This window comes from Silurus aristotelis (genome assembly GCF_946808225.1).
Source record: "Silurus aristotelis genome assembly, chromosome: 5".
Lineage (NCBI taxonomy): Eukaryota > Metazoa > Chordata > Actinopteri > Siluriformes > Siluridae > Silurus > Silurus aristotelis.
In genome coordinates, this window is record NC_139578.1 from 7,777,371 (window position 1) to 7,795,806 (window position 18,436).

The following is an 18,436-nucleotide window of genomic DNA, read 5'->3' on the forward strand; positions in this document are numbered from 1 at the left end:
TAGATTTAATAGAAAGCTCTACTACTATACAAAAAAATGGTCACATTAATATGAAATAAATGTATGTAATCATAGTATAAAAAGTCATTTGTGCAACTTATATTAACTAAATGTTTGAGAATGTGGATTCGACAACGAACACGTACACGTCTGACATTTCTTCATCATTCAGAAACCAGCTTATAAAGGAAATCTTAAAATGTGGGTTCTGTTGTTTTGTATAGTAAACAATGATTTCCCATTTAATGTTAAAGGTAAAAACAACAGGGTTGGCTCCATTTCTCAATCCTAAACTTGAATTCTTTATAAAGAAATGTACGTAGAGCTTCCGTTCTTGTTGGGAAGTATGGGTTGTCTCTCTAATAAACTGTTCCTAAGTTTGAATGAATGAGTGAATGTGTAATTGATAAACAGACACCCAAACAAAGTGAATTTTATCCTGCAATTCTGGGACAAACATACTAAAGCTCTTTATACACATGAATGAATCTCTATATACTTGAAGACCAATTTCATAATTCCCACTTGGAATCACATTCTGAAAGAAAATTGATCAAGGTTATAAGGTTGTTTATAGAGTAAAGCCTTCAGTTGGTCTTCTTGCACCTCAGAAAACTTGTTTCAGGGAATGGTCTAGAAACACGCTGCAGCAGCAAATCGCTTTCTTGGACGAAATCTCGCGAGATCTGCTCAGCAAAAGCAGGCGCGTGAGGTCACAATCTCGCGATATTTCGTAGTCCTCGTCGTCACCGTGGGCGTCCGTGCTGGACAGTGTGCTTCATGGCGGTAGCGGTTTTTGCGGTAATTTAAACACTTTTCTTTGTATTTTTGTAATTTGACTTGTGGTGCAGAATTATAACCGGCGTATATCAATGCATATATATTTTTATATAGTAATGTAGTAGAGCTTAGTTTTAGCATGCGCGTGGTTAGCTAATCCTGCTAGCTAGCGGAGAGCGGGATTCTGCTCGCGGCCTGTTCCTGGATTCGCTTTTAATGAACGTGAAGTTTCAAACATTCCCTTAAACTCCAAATAAAATATATAAAAGCTTAAGGCTTATTCTCGGTAATACATCCAACAGGTTCTGTTCAGCACTTTAAACCCCGGGATGCTTGTGTATTTAGCTAATCTCACGCGCCTCACAATTGTTCGATTCATGCTAGCTTTTTTAAAAACGCACCCAAATTCCGTCTAGTCCCGCCCCCTGCACTGTGATTGGCTCGTGAGACAATTTTCAAGTGCTGCACTAATAGTAGGGCAGGAGGCCGGCCAATCACAACGCCGTTTGTGAAATTATTCGGAATACGAGTGGGAATACAAATAATGGCTAGTTTATTCAAGTGCGCCAAGTTTGTTTGAATGAGCCGTTGTGTATTTGCTGTGTACATGCTCCAACACATGACTATTTTATTAGATGAGCGTCTATTCTGGACTTGAATGTGGGTTTTTTGGACTGTTTGCGATCTATAATCCAAAACATTGAAATAACGTTGATGTATAACTTTGTCTTGTAACTAATTTCATTTCTAGAAGTGAAGCCGGACTGAATTTGAGGTCGTATAATAAGAAAAACAGTATCTCATTGTATGGTGTTTAATGGTTGAAATTCCATGGCAGTTCAAGGTTCAGATTAAAAGGTGTATACTTTTTTTTCCCTTGTACTACATTAAACTCCCAATTTTCCAAATTTAATAGAGGGGTGTGAATGGAAAAATGTACTAACAGGACTAACATTTGACATAAAGACCTGAGTGTGGTTTGGGAAGTGTGGGCATAGTTCACAATTCAGGACTGATGAAAGAAAACCGAGCTCAACTTGGAAAATACGGTCTTATAGCATGTGCACCAGAGTCTCTCCTGAAGATATTAAACACTTCTCTGGGTGCAAATGAATGTTGCTTGTGTACTCTTTCATCATTGTTTTATTGTGCTTTCAGATTGATGCTGGAAACCCAAATGAGCGTCTTTCCTCTATTCCTGACCATTTTTCTCTCTTATCCTGTCTGAATGCAAGTTTTCTAACTGAAGAGGAAAATAGATGCCTCCTGACAAACTAATTCAATCCAATAATAAATGTATCAATGGAGATCAAGGGGATTAATAAGGGATATATATATATATATCTTTTAATAATCTATATATATATATATATATATATATATATATATATATATATATATATATATATATATATATATATATAAGCTCAAATACCACTGACTGACTGACTTACTCGCTCATCACGAAATCTCAAAAACCACTGAACGGATTGCAATGAAATTTGGAACATTTGGAAAGGGTTTTGAAAAATTCGGCCTGGATCGCGACTAACACGCGAAAAACGCGATTTCTCACGCATTGTAAATTCTTCGAAATAACATTATGGATCCTAATGAAACTTAGTACATTGTTTCTTATTAGCTGTTAGATGCACGATAAAAATTATTTTCAAAGTAGTTTGCCCTGTATCTGTACTACAAAGGGGTAGTATGTTATTTGTTGACGTTACGTTCTGATCTCTGATCATCCAGTCCTGTTCAGTGCTTACTGCTTATTGCCATATTGCTTAGCGTTCTGCCTTCCGTAGCGAAGCACGGGTACTTTCAGCTAGTATCATATAATATAATTAATTAGGGGTATTACGGTACACATCCATATCAAAAAAATTATCATATTTTTACTATAATAAAAAAAAGAAACTATAGTTAACGCAGTGTCACTGTGGCTACTCACTCCGTATGCGAGCGATATGGATTCTTTAGAGTTTTATATCCAGCTTCAAGAATTTCTCTTAAAAGGAAAAAATCCTGACAATTCCACGTATCATTCATATAGTGATTGAATGAAGGATGGAAGGAATGAATTAATTTAAAGTATGCTGAAATTAGAACAGTTAAGTAGACCAAATCGTGAAAAATTGTAATGTAAAACGCACACACTTGCATACACATCTGTATTACCCAATGGGGTCTAACAACTGTAAACGATTTAAATACATTGTTCCATTTATTTGAATTGTATTTAATAAGTTAAATTTAATTTGTGCAAAATTATTAATTAAAATTTTTGTATAACATATTACAAACTATTATTTGCCGTTATTTAACCAAGCAGCTATTTTATTTACAATTGTTTAAAAAAGTGTAAACTGTTAATGTTCAGATCATAAATGTTAATAATAATAAACCGCGTTAATAAAAAACGACAAGCGATTTTATGTTTTGCGTTTCTTCCCCCTAACCGTACCGAAAGCGAACCGAACCATGACCTTTGTGTACCGTTACACCCCTTTTGATCTTTCACATTTTTTATTTATATATCATGCATTATACATCAAAAGGTCTGACTAAATAAATGGGAATTTCTATATAAACTTGTTTTGAAGGAACCCTTGAGTACCATCAGTATTTCAGGAGCTTTGTTGCATCAAGTTCTATTTGGGTTGGATTTGTTTGTCAGGGGGACATCGAGACATATATTTTTGTCTTCAGTCATTAAACTCTTGTGTTCACACTGGAGAGGGGACGCTTCTGACAGGCTGTGATTTGAGAAGAGACATTCGCTTATGTTTTCAGCAACAATCTGAGAGTACAATAAAACAGTGGCCAGAGTATACAAGCCAGATTTATTTGCGACTCGAGACGTGTTTATGTGGAAGAGAGTCACTGATAAACGCGCTTTAAGACTGTATACGACCAGTAACAGCAGTCCGAAATCTTTTTTTTCCCCCAACACAATCTACGAGCGGACATCTGCATAGCAAATCAGAGACGTGGACTAAAGTGATCATATGACCACAAAGGGTATGTGGGGGTGCAGTAGGTGATTTGGCTTGTGATTTTCGCGGAGGAAAACGCTGACACGGCTGATGTATATGGGGGGGAAAAAAATCGTGCAAATTTACTCCAGTACATATTGGTCATTTGATGTGCTCTCACACGTCACGTCACACACGTATTTAATATTGTCGAAAGGTGTATAAACATTCTTTTTGTTTTGTGTTTTCTAGATTCGGAATAATAAATAAACACTAAACGGTCTCGCTAGATATTTCTCCACAAGTAACGTGCACTTTGGACACCTAAGAAGAGAGCAGGCGCTACGTAAGTGTTCCACCTTACCGTTGTTATTAACCTCTGCATTCTGTATAGATGTCATGCGTTTTTACACCGAGCTTTGGATCACAGAGAGACAAGGCCTGGTGTTTTTGCTTTTCGCCGTCATCAGGTCTCAAGAGAAACCATTCAATCGGAATCAATGTGTTCAATTCGATCAGTAAACATGTTGGACTTCATGGGTCCCTAAATGCTAGAAGAGCTTTTTCCTGATTTTCTGATATCAGTGTTCTCATTCTGTTGTCTCACTATCAAGTTTCTCTTGTTCTAAGTAGGTTTGTGTTTTTTCTTTTCCTTTTTTTTATGTCGTTTCTCTCTGTGTGTCGTCTGTGCTGTAGAGCATATCTCTTGACTGTACTATAATTCCAAAGCCAATGGCAGATCAAATTGGGTTCAAACCTCCTTAAGGGGGGGCTCTGCATCACTGGAGTTCATTTGAGCAAAGGTACTTTAGCTTTCTTCTGTGTAGTACTGAGTCAGGCTGCTCACCTCATCACACATACTGTAGCATTCCCACTTTTAAGGAACAGTGGCTAGCATCTTCTACGCAACGTCCGTTTCCTGTGAGAACTCTCTTTTGTTTTTGGTTTTTTTGACGCAAAGGAAAAAGTACAATGTTCTGTTCCCTTTTAAGATCTTAGACTTTATGAGCAGCACCCCAGGGAACTGCAGCGCTGTTGCAGTTTTAATTCTTCAAACTGAAGAATGCTGTTCTTTTTAATGTCTTTGTAGAGTTTTTTTTTATTTTTCTGCTTTATATAGTTTTACATAGAGGTTGACCGATATGGGTTTTTCTTTGGCCGATGCCGTTATTTAGAAATCATGGCAGTTGATGGCCGATATTTGATGCCAAATTTTTGCCCGATTCTCTTCCCCCACTTCATCTTATAAAATCTGAGAGTTAATAAATAAGGCAGGATACAGAAAATTGCTTAAATTAAACATTTGTTGAGCAACACGAGCCTCTCCAACGAGTGCCCTTGTTGGCAGTTTTTGGTCCCAGAGTCTGCCCTAAACTACAACTGGTTGAAGACTACAGTTCCAAAAACTTACTCTCGTTCTCTCTCCAAAAACAGCATCATATTTAAACAATGAATAATATAAGGCTTAATTATGAACGAATGATGATAACTTAAAGTCCGGGACACCCCAAGCTGACTGTTTGCCATCCGGGAATGTCAAATTTTTTTTGGTTGTCGGGCGGCTTTAAGTGTTGTTTGGCGAGAAAGAGAACTCCGATTAGCTATTTAGCTTAGCGAATTAGCACAGCAGAAAAAAAATAAAAATTTTTGCTCTTGTCTTTGCAACTTAGCAAACAGGATTGAAAAAACCTACACGAATCCGTTAGTAATTATCACGGCGGGTGTAAACGTTGCTAGTTTCATATATTTACAGTTCTAGCTGTTCCGGTTTCCCTGTTTGGATGCGGAATACAGATTGCTGCCACCTGCTGGTATGAGAAAGTAATGCTCCCTCACTCAAGCGCAGAACGTGCGGTTTGGTGCTTCAATGCGCCTGCCTAAAAATCTGCCTAATTTGCAAGCACAATCAATCGGTCAACCTCTATTTTTAAGTATTTTAAGCAGTATATGAAAAGAATGTACAGTCACTTCAAAGTATGTTTGCATGTATGCAGATTCATATTATAGGGTATAAAATAAACTTGCCTAAAATACACATTTGTGCCCCCCCCCCCCCCTTTCCGCAAAAAATATAAGGCTGTGTTTGCTCTGAATCTAAATGAACATAAATTTAAGGGTTATGTCATGTAGGCTTTCAGTCTCACAGGTGTGTTCTCTGCAGGGAGGCAAGGCTCTGATGATGGAGAATGGACAGAGCACAGCCTCGAAGCTTGGCCTGCCGCCCCTCACCCCTGAACAGCAGGAGGCCCTGCAGAAGGTGACCGCCTTTTTATTCACATACACCTGCAGTCTAACGTTCACAGCAGCTGACTATCAAACAAGTAACAATTGAAGTCTGACATCTGCATTTCTTTACTTGTTGAATACATTCAATGTGGTTTAGTGGAGAAGGGAATAGGCAGCGCAATCTGCTTTCAGAAGCAGTGTATAATCTGTGATCTGCTAGTACTTTGCTCATGCTGGTACATGCTTCAAATAATTAATAATGTCCACGTCTTTCAAAGTGATTCATACCCAAAGAGGACAAAATTTAGTTTTTGCTGATTTCTTATTGACTTGATCACAGGCAAAGAAGTATGCCATGGAGCAGAGCATCAAGAGTGTGCTGGTCAAGCAGAGCCTCGCCCAGCAGCAGCCACTTAACAACATCCAGGTAACTGTAACTAACTTCCATGTCTCTTGTGAAACTCTTCCCTCAGAGTGTTCATATATGATGTTGCAGCAAGCTTCAGAGAAGTTGGTTGTGAATGATGAAAGGTTTAACATCAGCATCATCTGAAACATTCAGAATTCTTTATTAGATTAATCATTGTGGTTCTCTTGCACTCTTCTCTTTCCCAACCAGATCCCCAATTCTTTACAGATGGCCTCAATGGCCATGGCTGGCTTCGGTGACCCGCTTTCACCCTTACAGTCGGTAAGGAATGTGTTTGGGTTTTTTTTCTTCACGTTTAAGGGCTTTGTAAACAGTCTTCCTCCATTTCTTGGCACACATGCAGTGGTTCAGTACTCATGTGTGTAATGTCCGGAGGTAAAGCAGAGCCAGTGCTATGTCTTCGGTGCCATCGTGTTAAGGGTACACTGGTTCTATCCTCAATCACTGGAACACTCTTAAAGAACATTAGTTGTTGCTCCCCCCCCCCCCCATCTTCAGATTTGAGTAATTCCAGATCTCAGTTTGCATATTTTTATAATTTATTTTGTCTCAGGTTGCAGCACAGCGGCAGCGGGCACTCGCTATTATGTGCCGTGTTTACGTCGGCTCGATCTATTATGAGCTTGGAGAGGATACCATTAGACAAGCTTTCGCACCTTTCGGGCCAATCAAGAGCATCGATATGTCCTGGGACTCGGTTACTCTTAAGCACAAGGTCTGGACCCTTACATGATCTGTGTACAGGCTGATATGAGAATGATATGTTCTTTGACTAACTGGATGTCTTTTTTTTTTTTTTTTCCAGGGTTTTGCGTTTGTAGAGTATGAGGTACCAGAGGCAGCACAGCTGGCTTTAGAACAGATGAACTCCGTCATGTTAGGGGGGAGAAACATTAAAGTGAGTGGATCGTTCTTAATATGATGGTAAATGCATGTGATAACGTTAATGAATAGAAATAAAATGTTATTAAATTAAAGTAATTAAAAAAACGTGTACATTTATTGATTATTTTTTTCCTTCTTTCCAAGGTGGGACGGCCCAGCAACATTGGTCAGGCACAGCCAATCATAGACCAGTTAGCCGAAGAAGCCCGTGCCTTTAACAGAATCTACGTAGCGTCCGTGCACCCGGATCTCTCAGACGACGACATCAAGAGTGTTTTCGAGGCCTTTGGGAGAATCAAGTCCTGTATGCTGGCACGAGAGCCCACGACAGGAAAACACAAGGGCTACGGCTTCATAGGTAAGAGTCAGGCGTCTGCTTTTGTTCGGTTGTAAATACTGTGTATGCGGCCGAAGAGCGGTCAGTCATAGCGGAATGCTATTCTCTACATATGTCTCGCAGGGGATAGAGGAGGGGTGGGGGCAGGTTCCTCACATGCTTTCATAGTAAGTTTTTGTTTTTTTGTTGTTGTCGTTATTTTCCTTAGGCTCAGTTGCGGACAATTTGCCATAAGTGCCCTCTGGTAATTACACAGTAAATGACACAGTGCTCTGCCAGAAGATTTAAGCTGAACCTTTCTCTCAAGCTCGTAGAGCCTTACATTGCCATTCCTTTCTTCTCTAGAGTATGACAAGGCCCAGTCAGCGCAGGACGCAGTGTCCTCTATGAACCTGTTTGATTTGGGTGGTCAATACCTGCGTGTGGGCAAGGCAGTGACCCCGCCCATCCCGATGATGGCGCCCACCGCGCCCGGGGGCCTGCCCCCTGCTGCTGCCGTGGCTGCTGCCGCGGCCACTGCCAAAATCACCGCCCAGGTAAGTCTCTTTTACTTTTTTTTACCATCTATTGTTAGTCAGGAGAGTGTGTGAATGTGTGAATGTGTGAGTGTGTGAGATCAGCTGCTTCCATTTGGCACTAGAAAGGTTCCTTGCTTAAATTAAGGCAGCGTGAATTTAGATTTTTTTTGTTTAATGGACTTAGCAAGGCTACTGGAGATACATGGTGCTGTATGTGAGGGCTTGCTTTTAAGTGAGTAGCTTTTGAGTGGCATGAAGACAGCATTACTTATATGAGACAGAGCTTTTTACATGCAGAAAGATAACATAGCGTGTAAACTCCAAAAACAGATGGCATGGAATCTTTCCACTCCGGAGAATCGGACAGAAGACTTCCTCAACTGTCTGGTAAATCTTTCAGGCAATTCTGTTCCAAGCACGCTGGTGCTTTTTTGTTTTGTGTAGATTTTCTTAAGTGTGTGGAGAGACTTGTCCTCAGGACCTCCTTAGTAATGCTGGTAATCATTGTGCCATAGATGTCTGCTAGATAGAGAATGTTTAATTGAACAGTTTATGTAAACTCAGGATGCTGATTGGGCAGCTGTAGTTTCAGGTGACTCAAGGTCTCAAGTAGCCCACAGTGCTAAAAACTAAACAAACAAAAATAAAATAAAACAAGGCAGCATTATGCCTTTTATTTAACTGGCTGTCTTGACCTTTGAGTTATTACCTGCAACATTTTTTTAGTTTGGCAAATACAGATATGCATGTTGTTTAGACTTAATTAACATTAAGTGGATGCATCAGGATATCCACTTAATCTGAACTTCATAATAATAGTCATTTAATACCCAGTGTGACTTTTTCATGCTTTAACAAGTTAATTGTTTTGCATTTCCTTTTCTGGATTGTCACTCCATTTTATAACATGTATTTTTGCCAATTCTATGCTACAGCATAAATCAATGACTTAGACATATTTATAAAACACTTTACCTAGCCGAAAAAAAAAGTATACCTATAGTATGTCTTATGTTGCTATTTTCTTGTCATATATATATTTATATATACAGTAGTAAAAAAAAAAAAAATTACCTTTTAATTATTCAAATAAACAATTAGTAACCACAATGTAAACAAACAAACAAGAAAATCGATCTTGTGTGTTTAGCGGGTTTTGTCTTGTCATGATTGTGTCTCTTGGCTTGGGCCTGATTGCATTGAATATAGTCAGTAATCATTAAACATCAAGTTCAACTGTTTCGTGTAATTTAGTGGTGAAGCTGCTGAACTTGCTGCAGAACATTTAATTTTAACCTTATCGAAGCCTAAATCTGCCTTTCCTCTATGGATTATAACTCAATTACTCTGCTAACAGCCCTTATCTTCTCCCAGATCAATAAATGCAAGTCTGACCATTTGTTAAATAATGAGATTCAACACAATTTAGCATGCTGATAGAAAGTATAGGCAAAAGCGTATCATTGCGAGATGCGTAGCAAAGCGAAGATATAATCATTTGCAATGGTATCCAAAAAAAAAAAAAAAACTTGCTCTTTTTCCCAAATTTCACAACCAAGAGGCATAAATCTGCCTTTTAGAGAAGCAAATACGAAAAAGTATGCAGGATTTGTTTGCATGCTCGTACCCTAGAGACATCATAAAAGGCATCTTTATGTAATAAGAGAGTTGCCTTGCCAGTAATTCTAAAAGGTGACAAATCATAGATCCTGTAAACAGTTGTACAAAGTGTATTACAGTGTTTAGGTTTAGTGACGATTTGTAATCAACACCATATTGAATTGTGCTTTGAGTTAAAATTTTAAACAGAAATTTTGCGTTTAACATCCACGCAACAAGTTTGTCACTCACTCACCACCACATTTACACATACAGCAGTGTTAAAAAGTCTGAGACCACAATGAAAATCGTTCGATTTGTTTTTGTTGCTATTAAAATAAAACGAAATATTGAAACACCTTCACTTCTCAAACATCTGCACTATGCTGTGTGTGTATGTTTATATATAAATACGTGCGTATATTCTAACACCGTAGTCAAATAATAGTTTTTAACAGTTGCTTTTAGTTTTGTTGCTCAGCTGCATAAAGATCTGGGAGAGAATGTTCCAGTCACGTGTCTGCTAACATAAAAAATAAATAAATTATAATTTCTTGCATGCAGCAGGCCCAGGCCTTGTCCATGTGAGTCTGTGTCTGGCCTTTCCTTGTCCTGTCTCGTCCTGTCTTGTCCGTACCCTGTGTTTGCTGGTTAACGGGCGCTGTCTGGGCGGTGTTCCTATATGTCCCCCTCTTGTTCCAGGAAGCGGTGGCTGGTGCGTCCATCCTGGGTGCAATGACAGCCGGCTCTGTGAGCCTGCCACAGATGCCCCAGGCCGTTATGGCAGCCCAGGCCCCAGGGGTCATCACAGGTAGGCTAGGCCTCCACAATTCTGGTGGCTTAACACATGATAGAAGCAAAAATCATGCTTCTAGCATTTTTACCTCATGTGTCTCACATCTAGCATGCCTATTGTGTGCACGGAGTCCAGCATGTTGCTCATGTGGTGGGTGTGTATGAAAGGGGTCCTACAATCATTTGCCTACAAAGTGGAAAATCAGATCCATGGTTAAGGTCCTTGCGTAACCAGTGGCAACACGCAGGCATACACTGTACAGTTTTAACTCGTTATCTTTTCTTAAATCATAATGTACACAGTGTAGCGATGTTCTGTAAGTAGTTTATTACGCATGGGCATGAAATAAATTACAGTTCTTGCTTGGATGCAGTGGCCTCAATATGTTCTATTCATGACACAAGCTCTATTTGTACCAATGTTTTCTGCTGCTAGCCACAGAGGTATAGATTGTGGAAAATGTTCTGACACGACACATTCATCTGCCCAATTTCTTAGAAGAAAAGATGATGTTTGGCCAACTAACCCTGCACTGCCACCCCTCGCAGAACAGAGATTATAAAGAATATTGAGCTGCAGATTTGTATAGTGTATGCCTGATATTTGTGGACTTTCTGGAATTGTCTGCATGAATGTTGTAGAATTTATTTATTTATTTTTTTAAACTTAATACAGCCTCATTTAAGAGGTTTTATGTTGGTTTTGTTAGACAATTGTTTAGGATTCATTCAAGCAGACTTGCACATAATTTCCGGAAAATTGCCCTATATGAATAAACCCGAAGCACTTTTGTGTCTGTGAGGTGCAATTAGCTTTACTGTAGTATTGTTACGAGTATTCGTGCATATTAAGCTCATAAACGATTAATATGCCGTTTCGAACACACTGTTTTCTACTGTGACTCATGTGGTTCTTTTAATATACTGTTAAAACATGCCAGGCTAGTCTGTGTTCAAATCATTTTGTTCCCCAGGTTTTTAATGTTCTACACAGTTATATAGTTGAATATGGTCTATTATAGGACCTGTCCACTAATAGATTCTGTTTTATTTTCTTCTCTCTCTCTCTCTCTTTCTCTCTGTCTCTCTGTCTCTCTCTCTTCCCTTCCCTGTCTTTACTCTCCACAATCACCCTGACCGTGGCCTCTTATTCCCCCCCACCAACCAAGTGTGAAGAGGATTGTTTCTAGCCCCTCCCCTCATAAACAAATCTCTCATTCTCATTCGCCAGTGAGTGCTGTATATTTTATCGAACTGACTGGCATGAGGGAGGGAAAGAACTCTAAATGGCACATTGATGTGTGGAGTTCGTCGGTCCATGAGGAGGAAGACTGCCCCCTTTTTCTCCACCCCTCATTTGTAAATCTGCATCTGATGTCCCTCTTATTTTTTTTATTTATTTTTTTGCAATATTATATATAATGTTTTGTACATTTACTATTAATCAACAAATGGATTTATTGGAAACTAGCTAGTGCTAAGTAAGTCACCAGCTGCTCTTTTTATTTGTTGGACCTTTTATTTTAATGATGCTTTAATGATTTTCAGAAACAGTGTTTAAAAAAAAAAAAAGTGGATTAGGTTTGTTTTGAAGCCCCTGGGGGCTTCCTACATTTACACACACACACACACACAGCATTGAGAGGGCTCTTGTAGGTGCCTTGGGGCTCTGTGTTGTACTTGGTGTCTCCAGCAAATGTTCTAACCGCTCTCTTTTTGTGCAGGTGTGACGCCAGCACGGCCTGTGATACCCCAGGTGGGCCTGGTGAACCCCATCCTGGCGTCTCCACCCATGATCTCTGCGGCTGTGGCTGCCGCGCAGGAGGCCAAGGAAAAGAAGGATAAGGAAGAGGAGGAAGCAGCCCTAGACGGGACGGGTCAGGAGATGCTCAGCGAACAGGAGCACATGAGCATTTCAGGCAGCAGTGCCAGACACATGGTTATGCAGAAACTGCTGAGGAAGCAAGAGGTGAGGCCCAGTGTTATGACTTTCATAAGGGTTTCTCATTAGAGAATGCTACACTGAGGTAACACGGTATTGAGAATTTTTGTTTATCAAGTTTAGAATGGTTTGTCCAAGAGGCTTTCTTTAGACCCAGCAGCAGAGTTTCACCACCTGCAGTAATGAATTGCGCAGTTTGCATTGCACGTCTCCTTTCTTGCACATGTTTAGGCTTCGGTTTCAACATGTTTAGGTTTGTCAAACAATCCACAATTTCCTAAAACTTCATATACAATTTGTGTAATTGAGTTATGAATTATTACATTTATATTTACATAAATGTAAAAAAATATATATATATTTTGCTGCCATTTATTATTTTGAACCACGCGGTTTAAACAACGAAGCGGCTAATTTATGAATTTTTACTGGGTTTTTCCCGGTTTCGCAAACTTCAAGCCAAAAAACGGAACTCCATAACATTAGACCAATGAAATTTCCGAACAGAATTGATGCCAAAAGATAAACTCCCAAAAGAAATAGTTGTGAAAGGAAGGAGGAAGACAGTGAACAATGACTTTCTTGGTCGGCTACTGTTTAGATACAAGCCGTTGTAACGCGTGGAGTCTGGGTGAAGGGAGAGCTCGCTAACTCCATTTGCAACAGAAATCATATAAGCACAGACAGGTTTCCAAAACTCGTGCTTTTTTATTTTTCTTGGCAACAGCGTTACGGGTTAGTCAAAGAAACTTAGAAATGAGCATCAGAAAATAATGAGGACATAATCATCGTCTTGAACACACGCAGTAATACTGGTAAAAATGCAGTGGCATGCTATTCCCAAAATACCGCTATGCTCCTAAAGGAAGCGTAACATATTTCACCCGTTACACCGTGTGTAACGTGTCTTTCGTTAAAGCCTGTGTAAAGTTCATTAGTGTAGACACCTGCGGCTTATAGACAGGTGCAGCTTATTAATGTTAAATATTTGTAAAAAAATCAGTGGGTGCGGCTTATATATGGGTACGCTTTATCGTCCGGAAATTACGGTAGGTCCTTGAAAGTGGTTGAATTACATTTTAAATAAATTTTGTTTAGTAATATGGTGCTTTAATCTTGATAGGAGTCTGTCTGGATACAATGAAATGCAAAGCATATGGCTAAATTTATAGCGAAAATGATCACAGCCTCCTTACAGCTAAAATATTTGTTTTGCGGAAAAAAAAAAAAAGACCGCTAGCATTGTTTGTGTTTTCTGTTTTATTTGCACTCATTATTTATGTTACTGGTATGAACACTCTGACTCATGTATTTAATGAAATTCATTTCAACGATTTACTTACACTTAACATTTACATAAAAAATGTCAAGTACTAGTGGTAAGTGGTCTTTCATGACTCTTTATATTCTGGGTATACATTTGATTTGCTTTATGTAAAATTAATGGTGCTTTAAAAAGTCCTTGAATCTGGTGTTCATAATGGTATGGGAACCCTGCATACAACTAAGCAGCTATTGGGGTAAGGGCCTTGCTCAGGGGCTCATAGTCTGGCATCTTGGTGTGACTGGGATTTGAACTCTTGACCTTTTGGCTCCAAAGTCTTAACTCCTTAAACACTAAACTACATTTTTTTTTTTTTTCTTTTCCACATTAAAAAAATTCAAAGCAAAACAACCGCTTTTTAAAAGGTTACCGTTGATCGTATTCACTGAAAGCCTGTTCCTTTAAGCAGATAGGTGTCAGGCTGAGCTTAACGTGGCTCTTCTTCCCCTACAGTCGACGGTTATGGTGCTCAGGAACATGGTCGGCCCCGAAGACATAGACGACGATCTGGAGGGTGAGGTAACGGAAGAATGTGGGAAGTTCGGTGCAGTCAACAGAGTGATTATTTACCAGGAGAAGCAGGGTGAAGAGGAAGATGCAGAGGTCATCGTTAAGATCTTTGTGGAGTTTTCAGCCGCATCAGAGATGAACAAGGCTATTCAGGCGCTTAACAACCGCTGGTTTGGAGGTCGAAAAGTCATTGCTGAGGTTTATGATCAGGAGCGGTTTGACAACAGCGATCTCTCGGCATAGACTGAAAAAAAAATCCAACCCTTTCTTCATTGACCCGTTCTCTCATTTTTCTCACACTTACAGCTACAGCTGCTGACCACTATTCCCAGTGGTGCAGGCCTCACTTTTTAACCTATTATTTTTTTATTGATGTTGATATTAATATTATTACAGATCCCATTCAGGGACAAACAAACTCATGGATTGAATTTTTTTTTTTGTGTCACTGTCGTGTACTGTGAAGGACTGGAAATGTTTTTGTATTGGTTCGGTTCCTTCCCCATCAGTTAATTTGGATTAGGTTGAAATTTTTTTGTTGTTTGTTTTATTCCAAAATTTACTTTTTTTTTCTCAAATTACTCATCTTGTTATAAAACCTTTTTGGTTCCAAATGTCCAAAAAATAAAAAATCTTCAAATAGACTGTTTATTGTTTGCAATTTGGTAACAATCAAATCAGTTTAGAGCCGTCATCTGTGGTGTCAAAGCCTAGATTTGTTGGGACTTATTTTTATTATTTAATTAACGTTATAACCGACAAGAATGATGCCAACAACAATCCACAGCCAAAGCATGGCTGCCACATGTGTAATAATAGCTGCCTATTAATTTTATTAGTGATTGTTTTCTGAAGCATGCTGTAACGAATGTTACTGTACTTTACTGCATTTACAGTTACTTCGCTGCATTTAATAGAAATTATGTAATTCATTCAACAATATCCACTCTAAAGTATGAAAATTTGGTACATTACGCATGACTGAAATTGGTTACCTGTGTACCTAATGTTTACTGAACACCAGAAAGGTGTTGTCTCTCTTTGCAGATTTGTTAGGTGTTTATATCAGTATGAAATGTTAGAGGCATATCATACTGATGAAGCAAACGACTCAAGTGGACAAAGTAATTGTATAAACCAAGACAACAAACACTTATTTATACAAGCTGCACCAGCATAACAGCGCCCCCTCGTCAATGTGCAGCATTTAAAGCAGTACAGATTCACTGTCCTCTGAAAATAACTCAAAATGCAATCATTTCTGTCAAAATAGCTGGCAACAACAGTAAGTACACTATAAGTGAACGTCAAAACTGTGTCCAAAGTGTCAGTATTTTGTGTGAGCATCATCGTTATCTAGCCCTGCCCTAAACCTCCTGGGAATGGATTTCATCAGATCTGCACAGGTTGTTGCTGGGATCCTCTTCCCCTCCTCTATAATGTGCTCAATAGGGTTCAGGTCTGGAGACATTCAGCAAGGCAGTTGTCATCTCGGCAGTGTGTTTGGGCTCGTTATTTGGTTAAAAAACAGCCGTTCGGCCCAGTTTCTGAAGGAAGGGCATGCCTACTGCTTCGGAATGTCACAATACTTGTTGAAATCCATGTTTCCCCTCAATGACCGCAGCTCCCAGGTACCAGCAGCCTCCGACCATGATGCTATCACCACCATGCTTGTAGCCAAGACACAGTTTTCTTGGTACTTCTCACCAGGGCGTCGCCACACATGCTGGACACCATCTGAGACAAACAAGTTTATCTCAGTCTCATCAGACCACAGGACATGGTTCCAGTCTTCAGCAAACTGTTTGTAAATCCCAGTAGCAGAAGAGGTTTCCTTCTGGGACGATAGCCACACAAACCGACTTGTTGCCGTGTGTGGCGTACGGTCTGAGCACTAGCTAGCGGACCTTCTACTTCTGGAACCTCTAAAGCAATGCAGGCTATGTTTTTGTGAAGCAGCTTCTGCACCTGACGCACAGCACGAGGACCCGACGACCCTTGTGGTCTGATCCGAGTGGACTCCGTATTAGAAAACCTCTGTATGACCCTGGCCACTGTACTGTAACTCAGTTTCAGGGTGTTACCGATTTTATAGCCTCGGACATCTTTTTTGGAGAGCAACAATACTTATTCTCAAATCCTCAGAAAGTCTTTACCATTAGGTGCATGTTGAACATCTAGTGGTCAGTATGAGAGAATTGTACTCAAAAGTACCAAATTTTAACTGCTCTAATACAAGATACACATTTGTATGGTCCTGTCAAGCAGACAAAAACATGAACATCATAAACTTTTGTAAGATACTGTACCTGCATGTCTTCCCTCACCACAATCTATAAACCTTTTCCTTGGCCGTCCTCTTTTCCTTCCACTTGGGGGCTCTATCCTCAGCATTCTTTTACTTATGCACATAACCAAGCCATCTCCATCTCTCCTCTCTCACTTTGTCTCCAAAATGTCCTACAGGCATGGTCCGTCTTATAAACTCATTTCTAATATTCAGTGTTTTATTTATCAGCACCTAAATAATAATTTGGTTGCCTTTACCAACCACTGAAAAACCAATCAGCTGTGGTAACCAGGAAAAACACAACACGTATAAATGTCTGCTTTGAAATGTAATGAGCAGCCAGACATTACTAATCAAATGCACAGTTATTTATGCTTTTGTGATTTCTATAAAGGATGAAGTTTTAGCAGTTTGCTTGTGTTAAGCATGCAGGTGTTTGGACCATGCTGGGAAGAATGCTACATCACTGATCCACCTGTTGTTGCAGGGTTATAAGGCCATCTCCAAATAATGTAAAATTCAACATTCCCTTACTTAGATTGATTGTTGATTATTTGTTTTGAATTGTTTAATGATTAGCGATTTGATCAATATGCCTGTGTTTATTAAATGCTCTTTAAAAAAAAGACCTATTCTCGCCAAAAAAATTGTATGAATGCCTTTTTGGGTTTTGTGAAATCTTATCTGAACAAACCATATCCAGAACAATGTTCTTTGGACTGACTAGACCAAAATCGAGATGTTTGCTTATCAGCCACAGACCCATGTTTGGCAACAAAAACGCAGCATAACACTACAAATTCCTTATGTTCATGTCAAGTATTGCAGTGGAGGGGTGATGATTTGTTTTGAAGCCATGGGAACCGGAAGACTTGCAGTCACAGAGATAACGATGAATTCCGGTTTAAACCAAAATATTCGTGAGAGAAATGTAAGGTCCAGAAGCGTAAGCTGAACCAAAATTGGGTCTTGAAACAAGACAATGGCAAAAGAACAAATGAAGGTGTTAGAATCGCCAGATTATAGTCCAGACTTTAACTCCGATCTTAAGACGAATAAGTTGAACTTTCTTTACAATTGTGATGTACTTAAAACACCAACAGAAAACATAAATTTATTGTTAGCTACATGTCACTGGATTATAGTATATACTTATATTTTTTTCACCAGGTTTCTGAACATTGGTTTACATTCCGGGAAAAACATTGAAATATTTTGTAGCTATAACTCTTATGGTTTGTGGTCAGGCCTCACCACCATGTCTTGACCAGGAAGTCCAGACCTACCGCTGGTGTTGCACAATACAGTGGACTCCTAGTGCCGGTCCCAAGTTCGGATCATTTGGGGAGGTTTGTATCAGGAAGGTCAACCAACATAAAACTTGCCAAATCAAATATATGCAGACCAATGATCTGCTAAGGTGGAGCACATGGAGAGAAAGATAAATATTTTGCTCTTTTTTTTGTTTATTGAAAATGGTGAGACTTACATGACTTCTATGCTTGGATAAATAAAAATGTTGAATTGTAGGACTTGGATTGAAATATTCAAAGCAATAAAACCTCTAACAACAGTGTCTGTATGTTGTATCGGATACTTTTAGTTAGTCAGTGCATTGTCTTGCACATGAAAGTATCATAACAATTGCTAATGAATGACTGAAACCTTCTCTACTTCTTCATACATCTTTAAACCCAGAAAAAAAGGAACGTAGCTTTTTAGCTTCTCTTAAGTAGAAGTACAGATACCCATGTTTTACAAGGTTGTTTTACTGACTTTTTCACTGAAGTTAAAGTAATAAAGTTGGCAATGTACTTAAGTA

At 39.2% G+C, this 18,436-nt stretch overlaps 1 protein-coding gene across 4 annotated transcripts; it reads left to right on the plus strand.

Annotated features, from left to right (window-relative positions):
* The first annotated feature begins 696 nt into the window (after positions 1-696).
* On the plus strand, positions 697-14,966 carry puf60a (poly-U binding splicing factor a). Of its 4 annotated transcripts, XM_083541772.1 has the most exons (14): positions 697-801; positions 4,011-4,104; positions 4,455-4,561; positions 5,920-6,015; positions 6,325-6,411; positions 6,604-6,675; positions 6,968-7,129; positions 7,220-7,312; positions 7,444-7,657; positions 7,982-8,172; positions 8,485-8,541; positions 10,456-10,564; positions 12,273-12,517; positions 14,268-14,966. In XM_083541772.1, exons 4-14 carry the CDS (start codon positions 5,935-5,937, stop codon positions 14,565-14,567), a joined length of 1,611 nt encoding a protein of 536 aa, XP_083397898.1. In that variant the 5' UTR covers positions 697-801; positions 4,011-4,104; positions 4,455-4,561; positions 5,920-5,934; the 3' UTR covers positions 14,568-14,966. The 4 variants fall into 4 exon arrangements, with proteins under 4 accessions (XP_083397898.1, XP_083397897.1, XP_083397899.1 ...); XM_083541771.1 differs by lacking the exon at positions 4,455-4,561; XM_083541773.1 differs by lacking the exons at positions 4,455-4,561; positions 8,485-8,541.
* Positions 14,967-18,436: the final 3,470 nt, after the last annotated feature.